Source organism: Rhagoletis zephyria, unplaced genomic scaffold, assembly GCF_001687245.7.
Source record: "Rhagoletis zephyria isolate East Lansing unplaced genomic scaffold, Rhagoletis_zephyria_1.1 Rzeph_scaffold_00074, whole genome shotgun sequence".
In the NCBI taxonomy this organism is placed as follows: Eukaryota; Metazoa; Arthropoda; class Insecta; order Diptera; family Tephritidae; genus Rhagoletis; species Rhagoletis zephyria.
Genome location: NW_016157158.1, coordinates 359,713 through 386,033, shown reverse-complemented (window position 1 = coordinate 386,033; position 26,321 = coordinate 359,713). Strand labels below are relative to the sequence as shown.

At 35.3% G+C, this 26,321-nt stretch overlaps 1 protein-coding gene across 29 annotated transcripts in view; it reads right to left on the bottom strand.

Moving 5' to 3' along the window:
• The window catches only part of Mical (Molecule interacting with CasL), a 221,660-nt gene that overhangs the window by 61,395 nt on the left and 133,944 nt on the right, over nt 1-26,321 (bottom strand). For 27 of the 29 annotated variants that reach the window (XR_001848868.1, XM_017628191.1, XM_017628068.1 and 24 more), the window contains exons 5-11: nt 4,523-5,507; nt 4,069-4,460; nt 3,765-3,997; nt 3,029-3,155; nt 2,484-2,959; nt 2,216-2,277; nt 1,055-1,303 (exon numbers count right to left, since the gene is read on the bottom strand). Coding sequence is in view for 28 of the 29 variants with exons in the window: in XM_017628191.1 (XP_017483680.1) it covers nt 1,055-1,303; nt 2,216-2,277; nt 2,484-2,959; nt 3,029-3,155; nt 3,765-3,997; nt 4,069-4,460; nt 4,523-5,506 (2,523 nt within the window). In the remaining variant the exon portion in view is untranslated. The remainder of the gene's footprint in view (nt 1-1,054; nt 1,304-2,215; nt 2,278-2,483; nt 2,960-3,028; nt 3,156-3,764; nt 3,998-4,068; nt 4,461-4,522; nt 5,508-26,321) is intronic. The other 2 variants (XM_017628243.1, XM_017628249.1) reach the window with 1 other exon arrangement.

Sequence of the window (26,321 nt, the reverse complement as noted above, 5' to 3'; positions counted from 1 at the left end):
AATTAAGGCAGATCTTAGTAAAGATGTATCTGGCGCCAAAATAGTTTCTCTTACTACAGTTCTCCTGCGCCATGGCCTGTGTTGAAACTATCCCAAAAATCTCACCTAAGGAAAATTTGCCAGGTGATATGCAGAATAAGGCCATTACATAGAGACTTTCGAGCCGGGACAAAATATACTTTAATACTCTACTCGTAGACAGATGTACCAGCTTCACTACGTTTAGAACTGGATTTATTATGAGCGAAACTTTTTTTACTTTTGTTGATGAATACGTACTAGTAAAAATTGTTTGTGGTTTCTGATTGATGGAAGATTTTGAATTAAGCCACGTGCAATATGTACCTACAGATGTACATACATACATGCATATGTAGGTATATAAAACAGGATGATACTTTTTTAATTATACGCAGCAAATGAGAACTCCTACTCTCCTTTCATTATTAAAAGGTACGTTTAGATATTTTTGCGCAATGAATCAATTTAAGGTAAATCAAAATTATGGCTAAGCCAACTAGATAACAAATAAATTCCCAAAATCGAAATGCTACTCTTAGGTCCAGTTTTTACCTAGATTAAGTAAACTGAGTTTAAATTGAACAACTGGCTGACATTTGATTGGCTAATCTTAGTTTAAACCAGCCAGATCGGGCGTTTAAACTTAGTTTAAACCACGGGCGTGCACTGAAAAACTGGCCCTTAAACATATCAAACAAATGCAGTATGTACTAATTTACTCCGAAATATATAGATATGTATATGTGCAACTATTGAACAACTGAGCATCGGGTTAATGAAATCGGCCTTGTTTATTGTCATTCTTCAAATAAAAATTAGATAACAAACAGCAGCGCATTCAGATTTATTTCGTTTATTATTAGTCATCAACAGTCAACACGACCGATTATTGCAAATTCGTCTGCAGCATTTTGAATGTAAGTAGGTTAGATAGGCGCATGTACAATGTATATAGCATCACGTTAAACAAGTGATCAAATCTTGGCAGGCAGGCAACAGTCAAACAAAAAACGTCAATTTCCGACTTTCTTACAGGATACAGCAATTTGCGCTCCAACTCCTTTACGCGATCGTTGAATTCCGGCGCATGTTGACGATATATGAATAGTGAGTAGTCCTCAAAAGCCTGCGGATCATCAGTCTCGCGCAACAACGTGTTGGCTTGTAGCATCTGCAAGCTTTTGTAAAAGTTCTGCGTTTGCTGATAACGTTGTTGGCGACGCTTGCTCTGTCGCTCCTGGCGATTTTGTTCAATTTCTTCTAGTCGCTTCTGGCGTTCCTCCTAACAATTCGTAGGTAACAACAGCAATTGGCAAAGAGAGCAAAGGGTCAATAGGGTGTATGCTGATTAAACACAATGGGGGTCTCTTAATTTGAAACCACACAAGGGTAGTTAAGTAAACTCGTGCTTAGTACATGGATGAATGCTTTAAAAATGCAATATTTGTATAATGTAAAAAAAAGAGATGAACGAGAGGGCAGTGACAAGCATTACATATGAGTAAGTTATTGTAGGGTTAGTAGAACGCCGGGATGTACGAAAATGCAGGAACAGGAGACCACATCGGTAACATATAGCGAATACCTCAGATAGTTGGTCTGAAAACTCATTAATGATGATGCATGTACTCTGATGAAGATGGTCTAGCATTATATGGACCTTATGAAAGTAATAATACGCCAGATTTTGTTTGTATTGTTTTTAAATGAGATAATTTACAATTAAATAATATGAGATCAAGAGAGTTTAGAAATTGAATGTAACAAACAATTACAACAAACAATTTTTATTTTCTTGGTATATATGGATGTGAATGTATGCATTTATGCAAGTATCCGACATGAAGTTTGAAAAGTGATCATGTCATGTACAAGAAAATGGTACTTAGGACTTCATTTTTAGCAGAGACAAATTTTTTTTTTTTTTTAATTCAAATGTTACAGGAAGTCGGTCTTTTTGCAAAAAATGTATTCCAATTTTTTTAATTACCCAAGGGAATTAATTAAAACCATTTAAAAATTGCGAACTTCCAAAACTTTTGTAAAATGTAACAATTCAAAATATTTTCCATTCAATTCAAATAAAATACGCTATTACTGACAATTTATATTGTCGAATTATTGAGATCACTTTTCAATGTCTGAAAATGTAATTTAAAATAGCTTCCTTAATTACGCCAATTGTGGTACTCACAATATTCGCTGCCTTCTCTGCGTTTCTTCTCTTTTTGGCTCGACGTGGTGTATCAGTTTGCCCTGTAATAAAAACAAACGTAATGAAAACTGTACATTTGGATTTAAGCGAATATAGAAGAGAAGATCCCTTAGAGCCACACTTCTAGCGTAAGTTAAGCTTCGGTAACCAACTAAACCAAATAAAAGCGAGTTTAAACTTTTAGGTTAAAAGTCAGCTTGCACTAGATTTTAGCTTAAAAAGGAATATTTCTTTCGTTTCTTCATACCTTGTTGCGGTAAAATGCCTGCAGCGGCCGGACTGACATTGGCTGGCTCATGCCTTCGCATACGCTTCACGCGTTCTTCGTCCAAAACCGAACGACGCTGTACCACTTGCGGCACATCGACCATATCCTCGATAGGGCTTTTGGCTTTCGGATATTTTGGCTTCGTTGAGAGTTGTAACAATTTTGAAAAATCAGGCTGCGCGTGGGCATTATTGAGTCGATACTTTTCTCGTAGCTCGGTGATATCCATCTTTGGATGTTTCAAATGCGGCACCTCACCGCGGAAGACTTCGCGCACTTGATTTAAATAGTGTAACCACAGCCGTGTATCCACTTTTTCTAGTTCTACCGATTTCTCGCCATTCATAATGCGAGGTAATTGATATTCGGCCTCCAGTATTCGGAAGGCTAATTCGTTACGTTCAGCGGACGTTAAGTCGCGTGTTGCTGTGTAGTCAATCAAATCTGGCCGAAAACTAGAAAGGAAATCGCAAATATATCAATAAATCATTCGAGTTGAAATAACAATTCAAAGTGCTTCCCACCGGCTAATTAAGGCGCTGAGTGATTTTCCATTTTTAAGTATATCGGCAGGCTCTTTTATCTCCTTAACAAAATCATACATGTGGAGCTGAGCACAGACCCAATGCAGTAATGCTTCAGGTACGATATCTTGAAAGGGATTATTTTGATTATTTTTGGGATTGCAATTACGAGGAATATCCCTGATTGAAACGAATGAATTATGTAAAGAGTTCGTAGGTTTATGTATTTTTTTATAAAAGTAAAAAAATTAGTTAAAAGCGCATATAAAGTAATGCTAATTTTCAAATACTTAAAAAATATACTCTATTTACATATTTGTTAGCATAAAATAGTTTTAAATGTATTTGGATGGGCAGTCTTTGAAGCGTTATAAATCCGACTCATTCCAACAGCACAGATTTAATTTTAAGTAAAATACATAAGTATTTACTGACGTTTAGAAAAACATTGGCATTCTCAAATTTTATATGTATTAAGGGTTAAAAATAACCTTCGCTTCAAATGTAAATATGTTTGATACCAATATTAGGTTTGTTCCACAAGCTACTCGAAGTCACTTCGAGTTACACATACGCGTACTTTGCTCGAGTTTTTCTACAAGTAGCTTGTGGAACAAACCTATTTTCGGCAAAATGTGTAAATACGAGATTTTAAGACTTAAGGTTTCATTAATTCATTCGTTACAGTCACGACTTCTTTATGACTTCCATATGCGCAGTTTTTTCCAAGACATACCTGCACTACGACGTGGCTTGCGCAGCATTGCTGGCGCCTCGGCTATCGCTGGTGTTGTGACAATTTCCGCAATTGGCTGCTCGAGTACTTGGGGATCATCTGAGTCTACGAGAGTTTTCACCTGGAAGGGGTTAACAGCTGTGCGATTAAGGTTCGTATATCTTGAGGCAGGATCAACAGTGTAAGAGCCCGTATCACGCTGCAAATTTTCGGGTGTGGTCTGATTGAGCAGTCTGGAATTTTTTTTTGTATTAAATTGATTTTTGGAACTCGATTGTCTGCTACTACTCGTACTGCGCCTTACCTGTATATACTTTCCCGTTGCGCTACAACGCCCAGGATACTATTGCGTGTATTCGACCACAGTTTGGTTGCATATGCAGCATCCATGCTTGAAAGAAAACCACGCGCACAGCCGGATCCCGTGGGCCAGAAAGGCTCCAACAGGCTATCACCCACCAGACATTGGAACAATCGATAACCATTACGCACAATTACACGGCATGATGCCTCGGCGGCGAACATAGATGTGAAATCAAACATGGCTACATCCGGTTTACCATAATGATTTACAGCGAACTCAAGATTTGGCATTTGGTACTTTGTGGAGAATTCGGCCGCCTCGCGGGCATAATCGAGCAGCTTGTCGGCGCTAACATTGGCTGGCGCAAGTAATTCCGCAGGGTCGGAGAAATCCTAAGGGCAAATATTATATGATTTTTTAATTCTTAGTTCACAGAGTGTCAAATACGGCTTACCTGTAAAATCACACCTTTGTCGATGAGACTATGCTTCTTTGCAGTCATAACAAAGTAGTGTGTCTCATCTTTATAGTAGACGATGTTCTCTAAATCTATGCCCGTCTTCTCGTAGAGCTCCTTGAAGAACGACTGATTAAATATAAAAGCCACTCCGCTGATCTCTTCCGCTTTAGCCTCCGCCTCAGTTTTCTTATTTATAAAATTGGCCGTGATCGCAATAGCAAGCTTTCCACGAAATTCCTTTCGTTTAAAGCCTTCCAGTGTGTTGCGCTTACCATCGGCTCCAATTAAAACATCGAATTCATAGTACGAAACCACATGATCCGCTGGCGTTACAGCTGCCCGCCAACCGAATCCGTCCCCACACGGCTCTATTGTCCTCTCAAAGGACACATTCTCGTGTATCTCTACGCCGAGTAGCAGCGCCACCTTCATTAAAATTATTTGCAGCTGTCTTATGGATATGTGGTCTATAGAACCAGCACAAAATTTTCCGTAAAACTTTTTCGCACCTAAATTCCGTAGATCGGTGATCACGAACGGCCACAGGTGCAGCACGTTGTTACGCGTGATGCGATCGCGCTTCTCCAGCACAACGACTTTGGCACCCAATAGTTGCGCTTCAATGGCCGTGCGCATACCGCACGGGCCTGCGCCTATGACTAGCACATGCGTGCCATTACACGCTGTTCCCTTCGCGTACACGCGGTGAGCCGCTCGCGCATCGAATTTTTTCCACAGCGCCTGCGCTTTCCACGAACGAATCTTCGCTTTTAACATGGGATAGAATTCGTTGATCGGAGCTGGCCGCAATCCGAGTATATCGCACATGTCGCGATGCAAACCTAGAATCTGGCGCATTGTCGTTGCGACGCAGAAGAGATCGAAGAGCTCGGAGGCGGCGATGGCCTCCTGCTCTGTGAGGTGCTGCTTCGGCGGCTTTGGCTGCTGCATTGTGCGCTGCTGGGTTGGACGACTCATGCTGGAAAGAAAGACGGAAAGAAATACTTGTTAGTAATGTAGTTCAGAATTGGTGGTATTTTCAAAGCTATTAAATTAAAACATAGTGAACAGGTAATAAAAAAATACTTAAGGCTCTATCTAACCAAGCGCCACGACGAACGGCTGAACGTGTTTTAAACTGAAAATATTAAATCTAACTGTGCATTATGTACCATCAAGAAATCGCTTGAAGCGACCAACCCTTGATTTGGCAATTTGCTGATGCTAGCCAGATATGTCACAATTTGATAAAAGAATTCACGGTGCAATGACTGAAAGTTCATAGTGAACGTATGATCCAAACGACGCACAAAAAGTACTCGCACATAATATAAACGGTAATATGGTATTGCATTTTCTATATTAGTTTTAGCTTGTGCTCAGGAAGCTCCTCCTTCAATTAGCCTTAACAAATCTGATAACTCACATATGTAATAATCCAATACCTAACAATGAGTCACTGGCCAACCCAATAAGAAAACGTTGAACCGTAGGCACGAGTCGTTAAAAAAGGAGACAAAGACAAATCACGCACATAAAAATTACTAAAATAAGTATGCACGTATGTATATGCAAACAATAAAAAGCAACAATGCAAAAAGTGTACGCAGAACAAGGCGCAAAAGAAAGAACATTCATCAAAATTATTTAAATTTTCTTTGCAAACATAACAACTGTTAAAGGAATTAAAGCGACGCGACTTTATATCACTTTGGAGCTTTAGAGACATAACATATTCGTCTAACGGTCACTCATTCAGCCGGTCATGCTGAAGTCTTCTAACAGAAAAAATACACAGGCGCAAGGTAAATATTAGCACACCTTAATACATATACGCGTACATATGTATGTATGTACATTAGACTGCATCACCAAAAAAAGTTGCTGTTTTTCCACCGGGATTACAAAATTTATTATATTTTAAGACGTCCACCACAATATTTCGAAAAAATATTAAGATTTAGGCGAGCTGGACCGATTTGAAAATACCTCCAAAAATTAAGTTTTTTATGAATAAAAATAGTTTCTTAAAGAACTTTTTGAAAAAAGTCACCTCAGATCACAAATTAGATTAAGCTTAAAAAATCTGCGTAAAAATATTTAAAAATCTTTTCAACGGAATCGTAAGATTGAGATTTTTGATGCTGTTTTTTTACTTTTTTCAAAGATTGGTTTACGAAAAACTTGAATAACTGGGCCAAAAATGTTCTGATTTAGACTTATGGGATCTCAGTAGAAAGTTATTTTCACACTGTTTTTATTTCTGGCCAAAAAACGTCATTCGTGTCCCATCTTGTTTTTTCGAATACCAACACATCTTAATTCAACTTTGAATGACGTTCGTTCATCCTACCTTTCTCTTCCATACTTTGAATGAGAAAATACCTTTCCAATGACACCTCTTAAGTCTAAATCGGAAGAGCTTAGGTTCAGTTATTAAAGTTTTTCCTATACCAATCTTTGAAAAAAGTTAAAAAACAGCATCAAAAATCTCATCATTACGATTCCGTACAAATTTTTTTTTTAATGTTTTTTAATTTGTTTTTAAATATTTTTATGCAAATATCTTAAGCTTAAACCGTTTTACCATTTGAGGGGATTTTTTCAAAATAAATCTTTAAGAAACTATTTTTATTCATAAAAAACTCGATTTTTGGAGGTATTTTCAAATCGGTCCAGCTCACCTAAATCTTAATATTTTTTCGAAATATTTTGGTGGACGTCTTAAAATATAATAGATTTTATAATTCCAATGTATAATTAGTACCGATTTTTTTTGTATGGGGAGTGATGCAGTCTAATGTACATACTTATGCACAAACGTGAGCGTCCTTAAGGAAAACGTACGTTCATTGAGCATATGTACATAGATAGCTCGCGCGAGACACTTGACCTCATCCAAACAACATACATAAGTCCGTGCATTAGTGTGGTCCAAAAATGCATGTGAAAAAAGGAAAGTCCGCATTAAAATGCTCTCACCCGCTAGGATGTATATCGAAAAAATATAGTCTTGTTTTTTATTTTGAAATCAAAAAATATTTAGAGGTCGCTCAAAGAGCTCAAAGTTTTCCATGTATTTGATATGGGGAAAAAACAGTTTTTCGTTGAAATAGTATAGTATTCTTTAAAATCAATATTTTTCGATCGGAATACTCTGTTTCTCTTCAGGAAACTTCCACTATTAATACCCAATTGCTTATTTTACCATTTTTAAATACTAACAATTTTTTATGAGTCTCTCCATTGCATTTTTGGGACCTATAAAAATAGTTACAATAAAAAATGGCGAAATAAACAATTGAGTATTATTATTGGAAGTATCCCGCAGAGAAACAGAGTTTGTGAAATTTGTTTTTGATTTTGATACTAAAATTTGCATTAAGATGAGTACGTAAAAAAATAAGAGTGTGTTGTGGAAACAAACATATACATATTTTCCAATGAATGTGGTTAGTTTAGAGGTGGAGCACATCGATTAAAGTCCTGATTGAATGAAAAATACCCTGACCGACCTGGAAAAGAAAATTTTTTTTTTTTTTTAATTAAAGACAAGCACATGTCTTGTGGACTTTAAAAAAATGTTGAATGCGTTTTTCCTTTCTTGCGACTAGGGATGTGCCGGATATAGATTTTGCCGGATAACCGGATTCCGGATATCCTGTAAAAAATAACAGCCGGATTCGGATATCCGATCGGATATCCGGTAGACTGCTGCCCTTAATAAATTTCACAATATTGTTTTTTTGCCGGCTCGAGTTCACCTCGACCTCCGCACCGTTTCTGATGCTACAGAATTTACCATTTCGAAAACACAATTACGCACACATCCGTGCGATGCTATCGGGGGGGTGAAATAACACAAACGGCAATAACACAAAATTTGCTTTATTTCACTTTTAAATGGGAAATAATACCAAAATCTGAGTTTTGCTTTATTTCCAACAAAGGTTGGAAATAAAACAAATTTTGCCTTATTTCCCATTGCTTATTTATACTATTTGAAAAAAAAAACACAGTTTACTGACAGAAGCAAAAAGAACTTTGTTTATTCCAAAAATACAGTTAAACCAAGGCACATTGCACAGGTAATATCAGTATAGCAGCTGATTTGATTTATTTCAAATTATTTGTTCTCGAAAATGTCAAATATTTAACATTTCTTCTCAAAAAAATTCTAAATTGTTAAAATCTATTTGCATGTGAAACATTTTCCATACAAAACCAGCGATTAAATAGCAGCTTTTGGAAAGCTCGACCAACTCAGCAGCACAACCGCTGATTACTGGACCTGGCACAGGATGGTGGATCAATGCTTCGAGAAGCGAACCAATTTACTAAGAAAGAAAGCTGCAACAATTTTCATTTTTTCAATTTAAATTTTTTACCTTTTTCGTATTTCGCATGGCACGCTTTGATGTAGAAGAAAAAAATCAGAACAGTTTTTGGCACCTTCGATACCAGAAGCAACAACAAAATACAGGCAAATGTTGTTTTTGCTCAAATGCTCTAAACCTGTTTGATAGGCCTTGAATTAAACAAAAAATGTGATATAATTCATATGAAGAAAGTAATATTCACAAAATATTTTTACTTATGAAAAGTCTAACAAAATATAGGAAAAGCATCGTCTTTAAAAACTGCTCCGCATATTGGACATAGCGCTTTTGTATGAATTTATTCTGCATGCTTTTTAATATGTTGTTAAAAACATTGCTGGAAAACCTTAAAATGTTTGCATGGAACCATGTCGCAATAAACAGATGAAGTAATAAAACGGATTTCTCGCTTTATTTTCTGACATTCGGCTGCCTTATAGTCACATTTTATAGGCAAATTTTCAAATAAAGCAGTGGCACCTGGTAAATTCCACTATGGGTGGGATGCAGCATGCAATAACACCATACACAATAATTCCCATTACTTGGACATTAAAAAGCAGTTTCAGAAGTGAACTAGTGTTATTTTATAATTTTTCCTTTTTCTAAACGGTTATAATGCCACCAGTACATAATTGCGAAAGGAGGGGAGGGGCGGAGGACGCGAGCGCGTCGTCGAACGCGGCGCGGGGTGGCGCGGGGCGGCGCGGGGCGGCGCGCCAACGCGGACCGCCGCGACGCCGGGCACTTTCAAAATTGTATACTTACAAATCCGTCCATTTAACTTGTTCATGTACTACTTTTTGTCAAATGTAACTGGGTGACTACATACGTACATATGTGCACTAGTTTGCTTTATTACTCAAATTGTTAAGTATAAAAGTTGGTCTTATTGCTCAACGAGAAATGAAATAAAGCAAATTTGTGTTATTTCACATTCAAATGGGAAATAACACAAATTTGCGTTATTGCCGTTTGTGTTATTTCACCCCCCCGATGCTATCGCAGTGAAAAATGGCATCTTATAAACAAACAAAAAACAATCTTCATCAAATTCTTTTCTTTTGAACAATCAAGATGTTTTGTTTTCTTACGTTAATTTTTGTTTAAATTATACAGAACCCGGCTATTAACCTTTTTCGTTTCCGAACGCGTAGGACTGCAATTTCGGCACGACGAAATGAAGAGCAGTGAATGTTCCAATAAATAGTTGCGGCATTTTTGTAATTTTTTCGGAACAGATTCGCACCGATTCAAAACTCGTTTTTTTTCTGACGCCAATAAAGCTAAAAACTGGGTTGTTGATGAACTAATTCGAAATTATAAATCACTTAGCATGGAGGAACCAGTTGAATCATATGAAAAATGCCGAACTATAGTGAAAGCTTCCATCGAAGATCGAGCTCACGAGGATATTTGGCAATGCTTTGAGGAAATCGCCAACGGCTCTGATGCTGATTCTAGTGTTTCTAGTGATATGGTTAGCCAAACGATTGGTAGACAAGGCAGCGAACTTACAAGAAAAAAGGCAGCGATTTATGAACTAGAAATAGAGAAATATTTGCAGCTACCTCTTATATCCAGACAAGAAGATCCCTTAACTTGGTGGAAGTATAGCGGCAAAGAATTTCCAAATTTGTTTACACTGGCAATGCAGTATCTCTGCGCGCCACCTTCCTCAGTGAACTCGGAAAGAGTATTTAGTGCATCGGGTAACATTTATGTTGAAAATAGAAATAGGTTGTTGCCCGATAATGCGGAAATGCTTCTTTTCATAATGAAAAATATACAAATTGTTAACTTTGATTACTAATTAGATACTATTAAATTGGATTACAAAAATACAAAATCTGGGTTAAATTTCTAAATTGAATCTTCTATAATCGATATCCGGAATCCGGCCGGATATTAGCCAGTATCCGGCCGGATAACCGGATAACCAAAAAACGGCCGGATAGGCCGGATTCCGGATATCTACCGGATACCCGGCACATCCCTACTTGCGACCATGGAAATGGATTATTGACGCAATAACAGTAAAAATATGTGTTTAAAACTTTTATAAATGTTCATTGCAAACTTTTTTCGGGTAAAAGAATAAAAAATGCAACCTATTTTTGAATGTAATTTCAAAGACCAATGTAATTTTTTTATCTAACGAGACTATTTTTTCCAACTCAAAAGCTTTAAAAATACCGTCACATTTATCTTGGTATCTATTTCATTCTCGAGATATTAGAATTTGGCATAAAAAAGTTCATTTTACATACTCAGCGGAGAGTACGTCAGAATAATTCCAGTGTTCAAATGAGTAAGATTTTAAAATGAGTTTTATTTTAGGACGGTGAATTTCACGTTTTTTTAGTTTTTGTACTTCCACCTGGTAGGACCAAGAGTCAATCGCTGGTCCAATAGACCTCTAAAATTAGAAAAAGTTTTTTCTAACAGCGGTCGCCAAACCGGTCGGCAGACAATGGCAAGCCAACGAATGTACGTCTGTTATGAAAAAGCTTCTCAAAAAACCTTGCCATTCGTAGGCGCATATCATGATACAAAAAAAGAAGGTAGCTTACTTTGACATTTGTTGACATTAACTGTGCTTATGACGTTTATACTTTTCGTAAATTGCTCAAGTAGCACTGCCACCTCAACAAATTATTCTTTTGGAAATTTTTGATATTTTTTAAGGAATTTTTTATGCATTAAAAAATAACACGGAACGTAAATTTACTTATTTCATCGTATTAGCAGAACTGTTAAAAGTGTGTACTGATTTAAAATGCCTTGAACTACCTTACTGCAAATAAAAAAATTGACATTATCTGCAGTGTTACATGAAATATATTTAAGAAATTTAGATATTAGGATGCTGCTTTAATTTGGATCCTCTTTAGTGGAAATATGAACAATGGAATGGTGAAAAAGAACCATAGAAGCATAAACTTATTTGTGATAACATGATGTAGTCATGAAGAGGGAGGTAAAAAAAATTCCTAATAGAGCTCCTTATTATAGTTTATAGACAGATAAACTCGCTCTACTGCTGGTGGTGCCACGTTTCGCTTTGATTGGGCACATCCGTGCCGAGGCTGACAATTTTCTTCCGAAAAGGGGTTGGAACAAACAAACAACAACTTTGAGAAATTACCATATACGTGGCTATCCTGAAATATGCAACTAATCGTAGTAAATATTGATGAAAATAATTGCAGAAACTATAGATGTGCATTACAGAATATAACTAATACGAGTATTTTACCTTCCACCAGTAATTTAAATGGAAAATAATAATAATAATAATAATAGATTGGCGCTTACACATATGTTAGTGTTTGGCCGAGCTTCTCCTCCGATTTGTGGCGTGCGCCTTGATGTTGTCACACAAAACGGAGGGACCTACAGTTTTACGCCGACTCCGAACGGCGATTGTATTTTTATGAGAAGCTGTTTTTCATGGCAGAAATACACTCGGAGGTTTGCCATTGCCGGCCGAGGGACGACCGCTGTTAAGAAAAAACCTTTTTTCTATATTTTTTGCGATGTTGCTTTGACCAGGGTTTGAACCCAGGCGTTGCGGAGTGGAAGCGCGCACTGCTTACCACTACACCACAGCGGCCAACGATTAATTAAATTAAAAAAAATGTAAATTATTTTTTACTTAATTAATTTTTTTTTTATGAAATTGGCTGTAAAAGCTCGCTATAAAAGGATGCTCAAAATATATATGTGTTTTTTAATTTTTGCTGAAAGTGCTCTTAAACCGATCGAGTGTTGCCGTTCGACGCGATTTTTAGCGAACTTGGGTATACATAGTTATAAAAATGTTGAAAAATATTTCAAAAATATAAACATCAATGCATTAGACATTTGGTAGGTATTTTGTGCGCATTTTTAGTATATAAAATTGGCAGACCATTAATTTTGTTATAAACCGGTATCTATCTAATGGGTTTTTTAATTGTTTTTTTTTTCTGCCAAGAGATGATTTAATTAAGTGATTATAACCTATTTTACCTTTCTCACAAAAGTTTAACATCAAAAATAAAAGCAAATTTTCGAATAATCGTAATAATATTTTGGTTAAGATTCAGAAGCGGCTTATATGTATGTAAAAGCGCAGGACCCTACTGCCAAACTGGTGTTGGAAAAATTTAAAGCCGTTTTTACGGCCAATGAAGGTTTGGAGTGAAGGAGGGTTGATAAAATAGTAATGGGCGAGCACAAAAGAAAATATACATACTTACATACATAATGTCGTTTAAAAGCCAAAACCGCGTATCGTCGCTCTGTAAAACCGCGTAACTGACATTTTTTGCCAACAATTGGATTTGCTCACAAAAGCTCTTGGCTTAAGCTTTATCCATTCGTCCTGAAATATACTAGCCAGAAATGCAATTGCTTTATAAAAAAAGATAACCATTTTGAAATATGAGTGCTTTTACTATTTAGAAAATAATTTATGCAACCTCACATACGCAGTTTTGCATTATCTTGATACGCGGTTTTGTACTTTAAACGACGATATGTATATAGGAAACGATAGAAATCATTGAGCTTAACAAAACAGAATACCTTAATTTTTGAAGGAAATAACAACTTCTAGCGAGGACTAAAGAAAAAAATATTAAAAGATGTCAAAAATCAACGGTATGTTGTAGCCACTTGAAACTTGCACTTTATTATACTAAAATTGAGTGGGCTATACAACTTGTATAGTATAGAGTTCGTTCGGTAGATTTTGGTGTACTTATTTTGGCTCCTGCGTTTACCAGAGTTTTTTAAAGTCTGCTTAGAAATAGTCCACCTTTCATTGCGTATACGTTATTCTAAAAATGTTTACACTTTGAGCAAAAGCAGGAGTTATATTTTGTTGTAATTTTTGCAAAAAAAAGTACAATTTTTTAGCCGGATTTTGTTGTTTCTGAAAGTGGTAAATTTTGGTTCAATACAGTTCTGAAGAACGTACTTATGCGACAAGTATTGTATTAAATTGATTTTACACCTTGTTAGGAATTGTGCATTCGTAATCGACTTTTTGTTGGGGCAGACAGCATTCGCGTGTTTTTGGACAAAATATATGTACGTAATACTAAGTACGTACTACGTATACAGGTTTGTATGTATGTGCATATGTATGTATGCATAAGTTCTTTTCTGGTGTACCAGAAATATTCGCTGAACGTGGTAGACTTTGTGTGGGTGCGCGATGATTCATCGCCGTAAAAAAATTTGTATTTTCTATGCAAAATTTGTATTTCAAATATTAAAGTGTAGATCACAAAATTTTATTTTATAGGTACATATGTATTAGAGCTCGGGCAATTCGGTTAATCGATTAACCGAATTATTCGAATCTGACTGAAGTCGACTACTGTTAATCGGTTAGCAATATTCGAGTAGTCGAAAGCTGTCGACTATTCGGATAACCGTTCACTTTAGATTATTCGGCTAACCGTTCATTTTCGGTTAATCGAATATTTTAAGTTCGAGTTTTTTTTTGCATTTACAGATACATATACATATATGAAAAGTCTTGTTACATTCGTAGTACATATATATGATTGCATGTGCAAAATTAAGGCAAACTTTTTTTGCAAGAATGTGCGCTAATTATTGAAATGTTATTGCGAAATATTTTAGAGACAATGGCTAAAGCAATACCTACCTATCATTTTGGCGAGTTTTTGTTATGGATTTTTGTTAAATGTTTGTTCAGTGAGGATGTGGATGATTGTAGTACAAAACTGCACCACATATGGAACATGTTACTTCCTTTTCGTCCTCTGATTTTTCGAAAAAATCCCAAACCCAGCTCCTTTTGCGTCCGCTCATTTTTGTATCTGAATATACATACATATGTGTGCTTGTATATATTTAAAAAAAAAATTTCATTTGTCAAAGAAGTTTCAATGAAAGTTCGGTTACTGAAATTCGATTTGCTACAATGCTCGAGTAGTCGAAGCAAAGCAACTATTCGAATAATCGAAGGCGGGCGACTATTCGAATACCATTAACCGACTAATAAGCATGCGAACGGTTACGAATCGAATAATCGGTTAGCCGATTAGTCGAATAGTCGGATAATTTTACGAGCCCTAATATGTAGATATATTTAGTGTTCTATAAGTTTTTTTATAATTCACCTCAATATAATTTACAACAACCAAGCTAAATATAAATTTATACAGATGCAGAATTTAACGTCACAGATATAATCAAGGTCCTTAGAATTTAAATCGATGCGGATCGATGCTTCAGCATTGGGCGATAGCAGAACTAAATAACTTTGACATATCCGTATGTATGTATGTATGCCTGTATGCGACCTTGAATTGTCGAGCGGTTTATAATTTTTTTTTTTTCTTGGGAATAAAATCCGAAATGGACCATTCCATTGTGACTTGTGCGATATTTGAATCTAGAATGCGGTTAACTGTGAATTATAACGGGATGCATATGCCTTCGGAGCTTAGACCATAGTTGGGGCATTCACACCCGCCTGGTTATGTGGTTACATTTTTACTCAGTTTACAAAAAAATACACCACCTGATAACCAGGCAGGTGTTACAACCCCAAGTAAGATATATTTTTTAACATTTTTAACTATTATTTGTTTGAATGTGACTGGTGAGGCACACAAAATTCCTCTATTTTACCGTAGTGCACTCAAATATGAATTTTACCTTATTTTCAATACAGATTAGATAGCTTATTAGCTATAGCTTACTCAAGCTAGCTACAGGTTACCACTGAAAGAGGGATATCTGTGCATAAATATATTTGATGGAATTTTAAAGTTTGTGTCGTTTTCCTTTAAATGGAATTGCCAAAATGCATTAGGTAGTAAAATCATTTAGAGTATGGGAAAAAAACAGAATTTTTATTCTTAAAACATCATGAAAGCATTTTTAATAATACTAATAGTTTATAACTAGCAATACTATTTTTGGTATTTATCAATATAATTTTTCCTATGAAACTATTTTTACCATAGTTATACCGGAAATTATGACCCATCAAAGGCGATCGGAAGTGGAGCACAGCAGACGCATGGTTGCGGTATTCGAGTGAAATTTTTTAAATATGAATGTATGTATGTATACCTACAGTCAAAATAATAACAGCTCAACATTTTAACAGTTTTGATTATTTTTATTTTTCAAAAACTCGAAAACGGCTTGCCCGATTAAAATACTTTTTTGAGTTGTTCGCCAAAACACCCGGATGGTTTAAAAATTAGAAAGTTGCCACCTTTTTGAATAATTGAAAAAGCTTACAGTGGGAAATATTGTCGAGGAGAGTTGCCACCAGTTTGAAAAGTTTGATTTAATCAAATTGATAAAATAAATTAAATATTACATTATAAGCATCAACTTAAAGAGGTTTAGAACGCCGAAAATATTTTTGGGGAAGCTTGTAATTTTTCCAAAAATGTAAATTAATTGATAATTTAGCAATAATTACATCCCAACATATTTTTGAGGAGGGCTGCCACCTGTTTGTAAAATTTAATCCATACAAAAATTTAAAAACTTACAAATTATCTCCAAAGTTTAAAACTTTTCGATCAGCATTTTTGTATAAATTTTAAATTTTGGTGAAAATTTTTTAATTTTTGTCAAAGTTTGAAATTCGGATTCATAGTATATGGTTTTTGTTAGATAATAAGCTATGCTGTTATAAAAATTAATGAATAATAAACAAACAGAAGAAAAATAGAAACAATTGGTTCTATTAATTTGACTGTAGGTGGTTGTAAGTATGTATGCCATATATATACTGCAAGAACTGAACGGCAAATCGCGTTTTGATTGGCAATGACCCAAACATTTTCCTTACGTGGTCTGATGCTCTTTGTACTCTCAAATACTTTTAATTACGTGGTAAGTATGACATTAATTCAAATCAACAGTATACTAGAAATTTCTATAAATATGTTATGATTTATGAATAAAAGAGACTCATGCTTTGTGTATTAATGTGTTTCGGAACACAGCACTCTCTAATTTAAAAAAAAAATACATATTTGGCGCTCACATTTTTGTTAAATGCTTATCGTCAAATATGTGGTGTATAATTTTTTGCCCCATACGAAGAGCACGTTATGAGATGCAGTTATTTCATGGCAAAAATAAATAGTAAAGATTACTAAAATAGGTAGTAAAGATTAGACATGAATTCGACAAGGATTATAGCCATGAGCCACTTAACAGTAATAAGGGCTCTTATTTTTTTAATTTGAATTGTGTCGTTATTGCAGAAGAACGTCGCTGTGTATCTGTAATAAAAAATAATTGCTGTTAGTCGACGAAAGGCTCTACTTTTCAATTACCTACCGAGCTCAAAGTAGAAATGTTTACAAGAGTTATGCTTCGCTTGATCTCCAGGTGGTGTTAAGGCTGGACAGACAAAGTCTTTAGCAGTTTGTTCCAATATTCGACGACTTTTTGCCAGGAGGTACTTTGTATTCTTCTCGAAAATGCTTATTTGCCGACCCTAGTTTTGAGGTCTACGTTTCGATTCAGATTGGTAGAATTCGGTTGAAATAGTCGCACGAGAGTGAGTCGTCTTTTCTAAAAAGTGGCTTGGTCTGGAACGACTCAAACATGTCTAAAAGCATAGACAGACGGTAGCGCTGATCCGGATCAACTCGTTAGTTCGGAATTATCTCGGGAATTAACTGCAGTTGATCTGGATTAAGTCCTAGTGTTAATTCCCAAACTTTACTGGGATGAAGGGAATTTTCGTTGACAACACTGACCCAAACTCAGAGTGTAGAATACAGAGGAAGAATAAAACTAGCATGGACATACATATACCTTTTCATCGGTAATGTAGTCCCCATACTAATTTAGATGGGAATCCAATTTAAATCGAATAAGAACTTATTTTAATTAATACGGTGACTGCATTACCGACGACAAGGTATAAGTCGATGCTAGATTTGCATTTTCATTGTGTTCTGCGCTCCCTGAGCAAACAAATAGGCAAACAAAGCAGCCGCTTCGTTCATCAGCGGCAGCCGTGTGGTGGGAGTTGCGTACCACAAGCCTGCATTTTGTTTTTATTATTTCTTTAATTTTGTTAATTTTATTTGATTTACTTATATATTTAATTTTACTTTATTTTATTTTCGATTTTTATTTTACGTCACATTTTTTATTTTATTATTAGTTAATTTAAATTTTTAGAGTTTAGTTTTTAGTTTTACTAAAAAAAGTCAGAAACAACTAACTACAAACAACATTAAAAAAATAAAGAAGTTATAATTGAACTAATAAAAAAATGAATATTCTACTGGCTCGTGTTTGAGAATGTTATGTTACTTCTTTGTTAGTGTAATGAAGGCAAAATAGTTGTTTAGTTCACAATTGATAATTGCACTTTCAATAAAAGCTTATCGCACTTCTAATATTTTCTACTTCACAAAACCTGTTCAATATTTTGAAAACATTGCTAACACTAAAGGCTCTGTTATGCATACTTGGCATTGCATGCACTGCTATACCATTTTTACGTAGAAATCAAAAACCTGCAGACTTTTACGTATGTAATACTGTGCGTTGGGTAACCGCTTACACGCGAAGCTCATTTAACAGATTCCTTATGTGACAACTCTCAAGCAACGCCAAGTATGCATAACGAAGCCTTAAGCGATAAGAAAAAACCATGTAAACACTTCAATTAAGGGCAGTAAGTGTGCCTATTTATACACTGAAGGAAAAAAAAATATTAAAATCAATCAGAAATGTAATTGGTCCTACTATAAACGTCAACGAAAATACTGTATATTGGTAAATATTCAATACAATTACGAGCATATTAAAATAACCGCGTTCATTCTGAAAAAAGATCCGTGAAGTGAAAAATCAAGATAAAAAATGAAAAAAATTATTTTTTTTTTATATTGAATGGAATCTCTCTGGATATGGTGCCTTCAAATGTTGAATTTCCATCAACCCCCAGCACGGATAAACACCTTGCAGTAAAATTTAGAGACAGTCTGGCAAAGCGCTAGTTCCGGACTACATATTTCAAAACTATCTCTGAACTGGTGCAAAACGGCTCCACAGCGAGACAGTTTGAAACTTGCGGTGTAAGTGTACAAATTCCCACTTCTCGTACAATACGAAAGTAGCTCAGCGAGAAGACCTCCGACTCAAACACCATTGGAAAACGTGTTCTTATAAAAAAAAACTGTCCAAGACGAAACCGGTAAAAAACTAGTTGCAAAGTAATGCGACAATTGCGACAATTGCCACCGCCAATGACATGGACGTGTAAAACTGGACAGTTGAAAACATTGCTTGGGTATTGAGCTAGAACTAGTACTGTCGGCAAAAGGTCTAGTTCTACACTACACCTTTTCCAAGAGTACTTCAGAAAGCGTCAAATGTATTTCAGAAACTGTAAAATGTACTTCAGAATAGTCAATTGTACTTCAGGAAACGTAAAATGTACTTCAGAATGGTCAATTGTACTTCAGAAACCGTAAAATGTATTTCAGAACAGTCAACTGTACTTCAGAATAGTCAATTGTACTTCAGAAACCGTAAAATGTTCTTCAGAATAGTCAATTGTACTTCGGAAACCGTAAGATGTACTTCAGAATAGTCAATTGTACTTCAGAAACCGTAAATTGTACTTCAGAAACCGTAAATTGTACTTCAGAAATCGTAAANTACATGGCAGTTGAGAAGTGCATGTACATAAATTTCATTAATTTAATGAAGGAAATTTTTGCACATGCAGCAGTACATAGCATGCATTTAGGCGCCTCGTGTTAGCAGTCGCGCCTAAACAGAAACAATTCATTTATTAATGCAGTTTTAAATTATGTACCAGCTGGCATATCGAATAAAGATAGTGCATCTGGGTGAAAAGTGGTAGAATGTTGAATGGCTCTGCCACAGTTGGTTGAATAAGGAAAATGAATTAGCAACAAGAGTTTACGGGATGTACATAGCTCAGTGGTTAACGCTTCTGACTTTGAACATCGAATTCGCAGGTTCGATCCCTGCTGAAGTCTAGAAAAAAAGAAGTCTGATGAGGAGATGTGGTGATCTCCGAAATAGTGCTATAACTTCTACCGCTTAGACTTTGTTGCTTTTTCAATTTTTCCTAATAAACAATCGTGGTACAAAGCTCAATAAAAATATTAAAAATAAAATGTTAACAAGCCACAATAACATTGACAAATAAAATATTTTCTTTTGAAAAAAGTTAATTTATGTAGAAACATGTATGTGTGTATGTATTTTCGTATGTATACCACATAGAAAAGAAAAATAATAAGTACACTTAATAAAGCCATCAACTGGTTTACAAAAAACGCCATTATTTTATTAAAACCAAAATATAATATAAGAATTTAAATTTTCATGCATCGCTTTTTAAATGCTTCAGTTGAAGCGCTCACAAAGGGCTTTTTTGGGAGCAGCAAGGGAGCGCTTCTTTCTAATGACACACAATGTTAAAATATAATGAAATGTGAAATTAGGAAGGGAGAGCTTTCTGCTGAATATGGAGCGCTCCAATAGAACTAACGGAGCGCTTCTGGCCCCATTGGGAATATATCAGTGATGACAGGTAATAAGTCACAGATGGTTTCTAAAATCACAAATTAGTTTTTGTGCAAATTGCAGATTGTGGGTACTGACAAATTTAAGCCCTCGATATTTCGTATTTTTATATTTGTAATTTATTGGAAGATTTCTGCTGTGTTTTGGCAACAACTTGTCTGCAGTAAAAAAGCATATAATTTGTGTTTTAAAAGTGTGTGAAAACCAATCAATTAACTTACATGATCTCGGTTCCGATATTAAATAATCAATAATTTTTTATACCCGCATTTTGGCACATTGGCTTGAATGTGCCATCTAAATATTTTAAATGATGTCGTCACATTGCTGGCGGAGACATGAATGCAGTGTAAGAAAATTCCTTTTCTATAATTGTTTCCTTATAGAAAGGTTGGTTTCTTTTTCACCTTAGCCATTCCGAATTCGTTCAATATATGCTAATTTAAAACACAGAATTCTTTCAGTGTTCCTCTGGGGTTTTGGGACATGGACTGTTTCTTCAATTTAATAGTGTTCACTTTATTTTTGTGGAAACGAAACATGTTTTGCAAGTTCTGGATCATTTCTTTCTTCAAATATTTCTCGTATTCCAGCTGCGTTTTGCGTTTGGTTTTTTCGCATCGTGTGTTTACTATATTCGTAATTGTAAATTTTTTAATAAACTCAATTGGTGGTAGTTCATGATTGTGTGTGGATTAATAGCACCAGACTGAGGATTTGGCAATAAACCACACTTACGGGGCAATGTTTATTGTAAGAACAACATTTGTTTCTATGAATCGACATTCTTTAAGTATTGTTGACGCTATTTCCATTTGAATGAGTAAATAGCGTCAATGACTTTTTTTCCAAATTTTTGTTGACTTTATTTCGCACCAGAGTAGGAAATAAAGTCAATTGACCTTATTTCCGTTGATCTTGCTACCTTTCACAATAAAATAAAGCAGTTTGCTATACTCTTAATTATCCATGTGTTTTCGGTATACAACTACTATTTGTAAAGCAAGTCTTTTTTAGTAATTGAATTTTCAGTTAAAATTATTTTTTAACCGACTTCCAAAAAAGGAGGAGGTTATCAGTTCGTCGGAATATTTTTTTTCTTTATGTATGTTACCGCATAACTTTGGACCACATCAACCGATTTCTTTTTGCATCGGAAAGGTAGTGTCTCAGAGGTGGTCCCATACTAATCTGGTTAAGATCCGATCAGCGGATCATGAGATATATATATAGTTGGGAGTTGAAGTCGGTTTTTTTTTGCTAAAAAATACTTGTTTATTTACAGGTCTATTCTGCACGTTACCGATGATTTTGTAACCGGAAAATTTTATTGCCAAAAAATGTTACCAGCTCTTGTCACCGCTATTCTAGATACGTTGGTAATGCAGTTAAAATATTCAGCAATTGAGCTATGAAGAATTGTGCAAATTCTGGCATTGCATATTTCACGGGGCAATACTTTGTTACCAGCTTATGAGATGGTAACAAAAATTACCGGTTACAAGAGTACACAGAATGCGAAAAGGGTTTAAAAATTGTCAGGAACTTTATTTACCGGTTACAAACTTGTTATTACCAGCGCAGAATAGACCTGTTAGTTAGAGATAGGGCTCATTTGAAAGCAACATTGTAAACTATTCAAATGCTATTGACCCATAGTTAAAATTTATATTCTTCTAACTCAAATAGGCTCAGAAAATAAAAATTACGTAGAAAAATTAAAAAATTATAAAAATCTTTTGGCATTATTTCAAGTATTTTTCTAGTACTTTTATTATCCTTCAAAATGCACTCTTGAATGGTGTTATAAGATTTTTCCTTCAAGAGTTACGGCCACTTAAACTGCCGTGTCCTCGAATCTAACATCGCCAAACGAAGCATACGCTTTCTAACTCATTACGTCATCTTCCAATGGTCATAGTTTCTGAAGGAAAAATCGTAAAGCCGCACTCGAATGTGCATTTGGAAGGGTAAGAATAGTACTAAATGGCATAGAGCAAACAAAAGTGGCCATTAAAGCCGTTTTTTTCGTGTACTTAACCGCGAAAAACCTCAATATCTGGGCGCAGTTCTAAGATCGATGTCGAGTTCTACGCAGAAAATCACTTCTGAAACGACCTTTCTTTCTTTTCTTCTGATTACATGTCAAATCGCAAGTCTACTGAATTCATGCTACATATTGCATAAAACAGACTACAAGCCATTTAAAAACCTAAAGGGTGAACACACCAAAACTGCGACACTTAGAGATTACTACCAGAAACAAACAAGAAGGCTTTGAATTTATTTTTTTTTTTTTTGTATTATATAACTTGGAAGTTTAGAAGTTATTAAAATGTTAAAATATTAGTTATTATTTGCTCCATCTGCAAGTGATCGGTATTTTCATCCCACACGCGCCATCACGTTCTGCACGACTGCATCATCGATTTTACGCGATGCGCACAACCACTTTGTTTTGCACTCTTCAATATTTTTTACTGTTTCAACTGTTTTCTTCAAGATTCCTTTGACAATTGGCCAATATTCTCCAATAGGACGTAGCTCTGGGCTATTGGGTGGATTGCAGTCGTGAGGTGCAAAATTGATGTTTTATGCATTATACCACGGCAACCACGGCAATGTGTCCTTAGCATAGTGGCAGCTTTCCATGTCCGCCTAGAACAGTGGCCTACACCTACTACCTTATCTGTTTATAAATGACAGAAGACGCCTTTTGAGGCACTCATCTCGATAAACTTGATCATTCATTGTCCCGGATGGGAAAAAGGGCTGCTTTTACGGCCACAACAACAAATAGCTTGCTAAACCATGTTGTTTTTTTTTGGAAATTTGGACTTCATTTTCAGCTTACAGCTTTCAGGGACATCTTGATGACTTGCAGCAGTATAAAAATCTTGACCTGCAATATATTTTGAATTTTTAAAGCAGTAGATTTCGTAGTCCATAACAATGCAGTTGTATTTTTTAATTTAGAATTCATACAACATCCGACTGCGGGATTTCGCTGTAACATTCTACTTTGCGCCTCGGTCTGGCGCTGTTTGAGCTGTAGAACATCTCAATGAAGCTTTCCGCTTTACCTTTTGTACGAAAAACTGCAATCTCCATACGGAGGTTGCAACATAACGCGACAAAACCTTCAGATCTCGCGAAAATGCACTGAGGACCTTCCGAGCACTGTTTTTATTACTTTGACCATGCTAACCCCCGCTCCCTGGTTTTCTCGTAACTGCCAGGCCTTATTTCTACCGATTAAAACCCTGCAAACTGTCGAATAGTGCAATCTTGAATTTTCAGCAATTTTACGTGTACTTAAGGCCGAATCATTTATAAACTCGTGCAAAATGGTTTGTCTCGTTTCTAACTCGGTTGCCATTTTTAGCTCAACTAGGAATCAAACTAGGAATGTATATCGCACAGGTAACGTAACAGTATTGACATCAAAATTAATTTTATAAGTTCAATAAATACGTAGTTCTTGAGTCATATAAGTGCGTAGGCAACTGGCTGAGTCAGTGGTGATCGTCGGTTCGAATCCTACTGAAAGAAGTCTGATGAGGAAATGTGGTGATTTCCGAAATACCTACTTCTACCATTTTTTCAAATTATTGTTGCTTTTCCACAATAAGTTTTCACTAAAAACGGCCTCAAGCTCATAAAAATTGTTGAATATAGCGAGATTTATTTTTATTGATGGCATGCATGTTTTAGAATTTTTAACAATTTTCATGAAAAGCTCAACTAGGAATCAAATTCAAATGAAATTTCTCCTACGTCCAACTAAGGTCATGGTCAACTAATGGTATTTGAATTTCAAAATATTGAAATCTTTTTGGGTAAGTTATAAGCTTCCCAAAGTGTCGCAGTTTTGGTGTTTTCACCCTTTAATTATAATCTACACGCATGTATATCGCAGAGGTAACGTAACAGTATTGACATCAAAATTTATTTTATCAGTTCAATAAATACATAGTTCTTGAGTCATATAAGGAGAGAAGACTTTTTCGATAATATAAAGCAGCTTTAAAAAGTAGTTCCAAAATTTGTAATATAACAGTCCGCTGTTGAAACATTTATAACTCCTAAACAACAGTAGGTACAATATATTTTAGGTATATATTAAATATTACCACATACATATGATTTCAGACGCAAGAAGAAAAACTATCCGAAAGTGGTATTCTACCGAGTTTGAGTGGTATTCGAAAAGCACTGTGAGCCAAAACGTATTTTCTTTAATTTATAGAGTCAGAAACAATCAGCACAACCGAAATATATTTATAACACGTATAATAAAAACCTATAACGAAGGAGCAATTACATTGTAAAAAAAAAAGTTATGGTTCTGATATTTTGGGCCCCTTCCCCACTCCCTCTCGACGGGCCTGTACATACAGTGCCGGACAAAAGTATTGGCACAGAGAATTTTTCGCAATATATGCAAAGTTTTTTATTCTAATTTATTTTCAATATTTTTTAATAAAAATATAGTTCGTACTTCACCAAAAAACATAAAAACAAAATCTCTAAACTTTGTGCAAAACTCAGGAAAATTCAATAAATTTGCATACTAATTTGCAACTTCTTATTCAGATTTTTTAGAAAAATTCTAAGTATGCAGTTTTATAGCCCATTCAAATTTAGTGTAACAAAGTGCAAGTCTGAAGTATCTAAAAAATTGCGTTGATTTTTGGACATTTTTTTAGTAGAAGGTCTTGCTCATTTTCTCCATACAAAAAATAATTGTCGAACATACTTTGTACGGAAGAACATGACTGAAAAAAAATTGCCAAAAATCAATGCGATTTTTTAGCACCTTCAAGCTTGCACTTTGTTATACTAAAATTAGTTGAGCTATAAAACTGCATACTTAGAATTTTTCTAAAAAATCTGAATAGAAAGTTGCAAATAAGTATGCAAATTTATTGAATTTTCCTGAGTTTTGCACAAAATTTAGAGATTTAGTTTTTATGTTTTTTGGTGTAGGACGAACTATATATTTATAAAAAATTATCGAAAATAAATTAGAATAAAAAACTTTTCAGATATTGCGAAAAATTCTCTGTGCCAATACTTTTGTCCGGCACTGTATGTATGTACATATTTATATGCGATAGTTATCTCATGCTATTTGACATTAATCAAAAAGAGGTTCAAGCGGCTTGTCCTACATGTGCTATACATTCATACAGAGACCTTTTAATAATAATAATACAGAGACCTATAATAATAATAATAATAATAATAGATTGGCGCTTACACATATGTTAGTGTTTGGCCGAGCTTCTTCTCCGATTTGTGCTGTGCGCCTTGATGTTGTCACACAAAGGGGAGGGACCTAAAATTTTACGCCGACTCCGAACGGCGATTGTATTTTTATGAGAAGCTGTTTTTCATGGCAGAAATACACTCCGAGGTTTGCCATTGCCTGCCGAGGGGCGACCGCTGTTAAGAAAAAACCTATTTTTCACATTTTTTTGAAATGTTGCTCTGACCAGGGCTTGACCTAAGGCGCTACCGAGAGGAAACGCGCAATGCTGACCACTACACCGCAGGGGCCGCCGAAACCTAGCCGCCAAAAAAACATAAGCGAAATTTTTTCAAATTGTTCTTTTTGATGTTGCAATGCTTCAAGAGCATCTGAACCGTAAAAAAAGAACGCTTAACCGAGTGAAACATATTTTCATATTTTACTCGACCCTACCTACAACCTACAGTAAGTTTTATTTCGGCTGCATTTCGTGGTTTTTTTGTTGGTCTATGTAATTTTTAAGAAATTTTCATATAGATCATAGAAATAAGATTCACTAAAAAAGTCTAACTTGGGT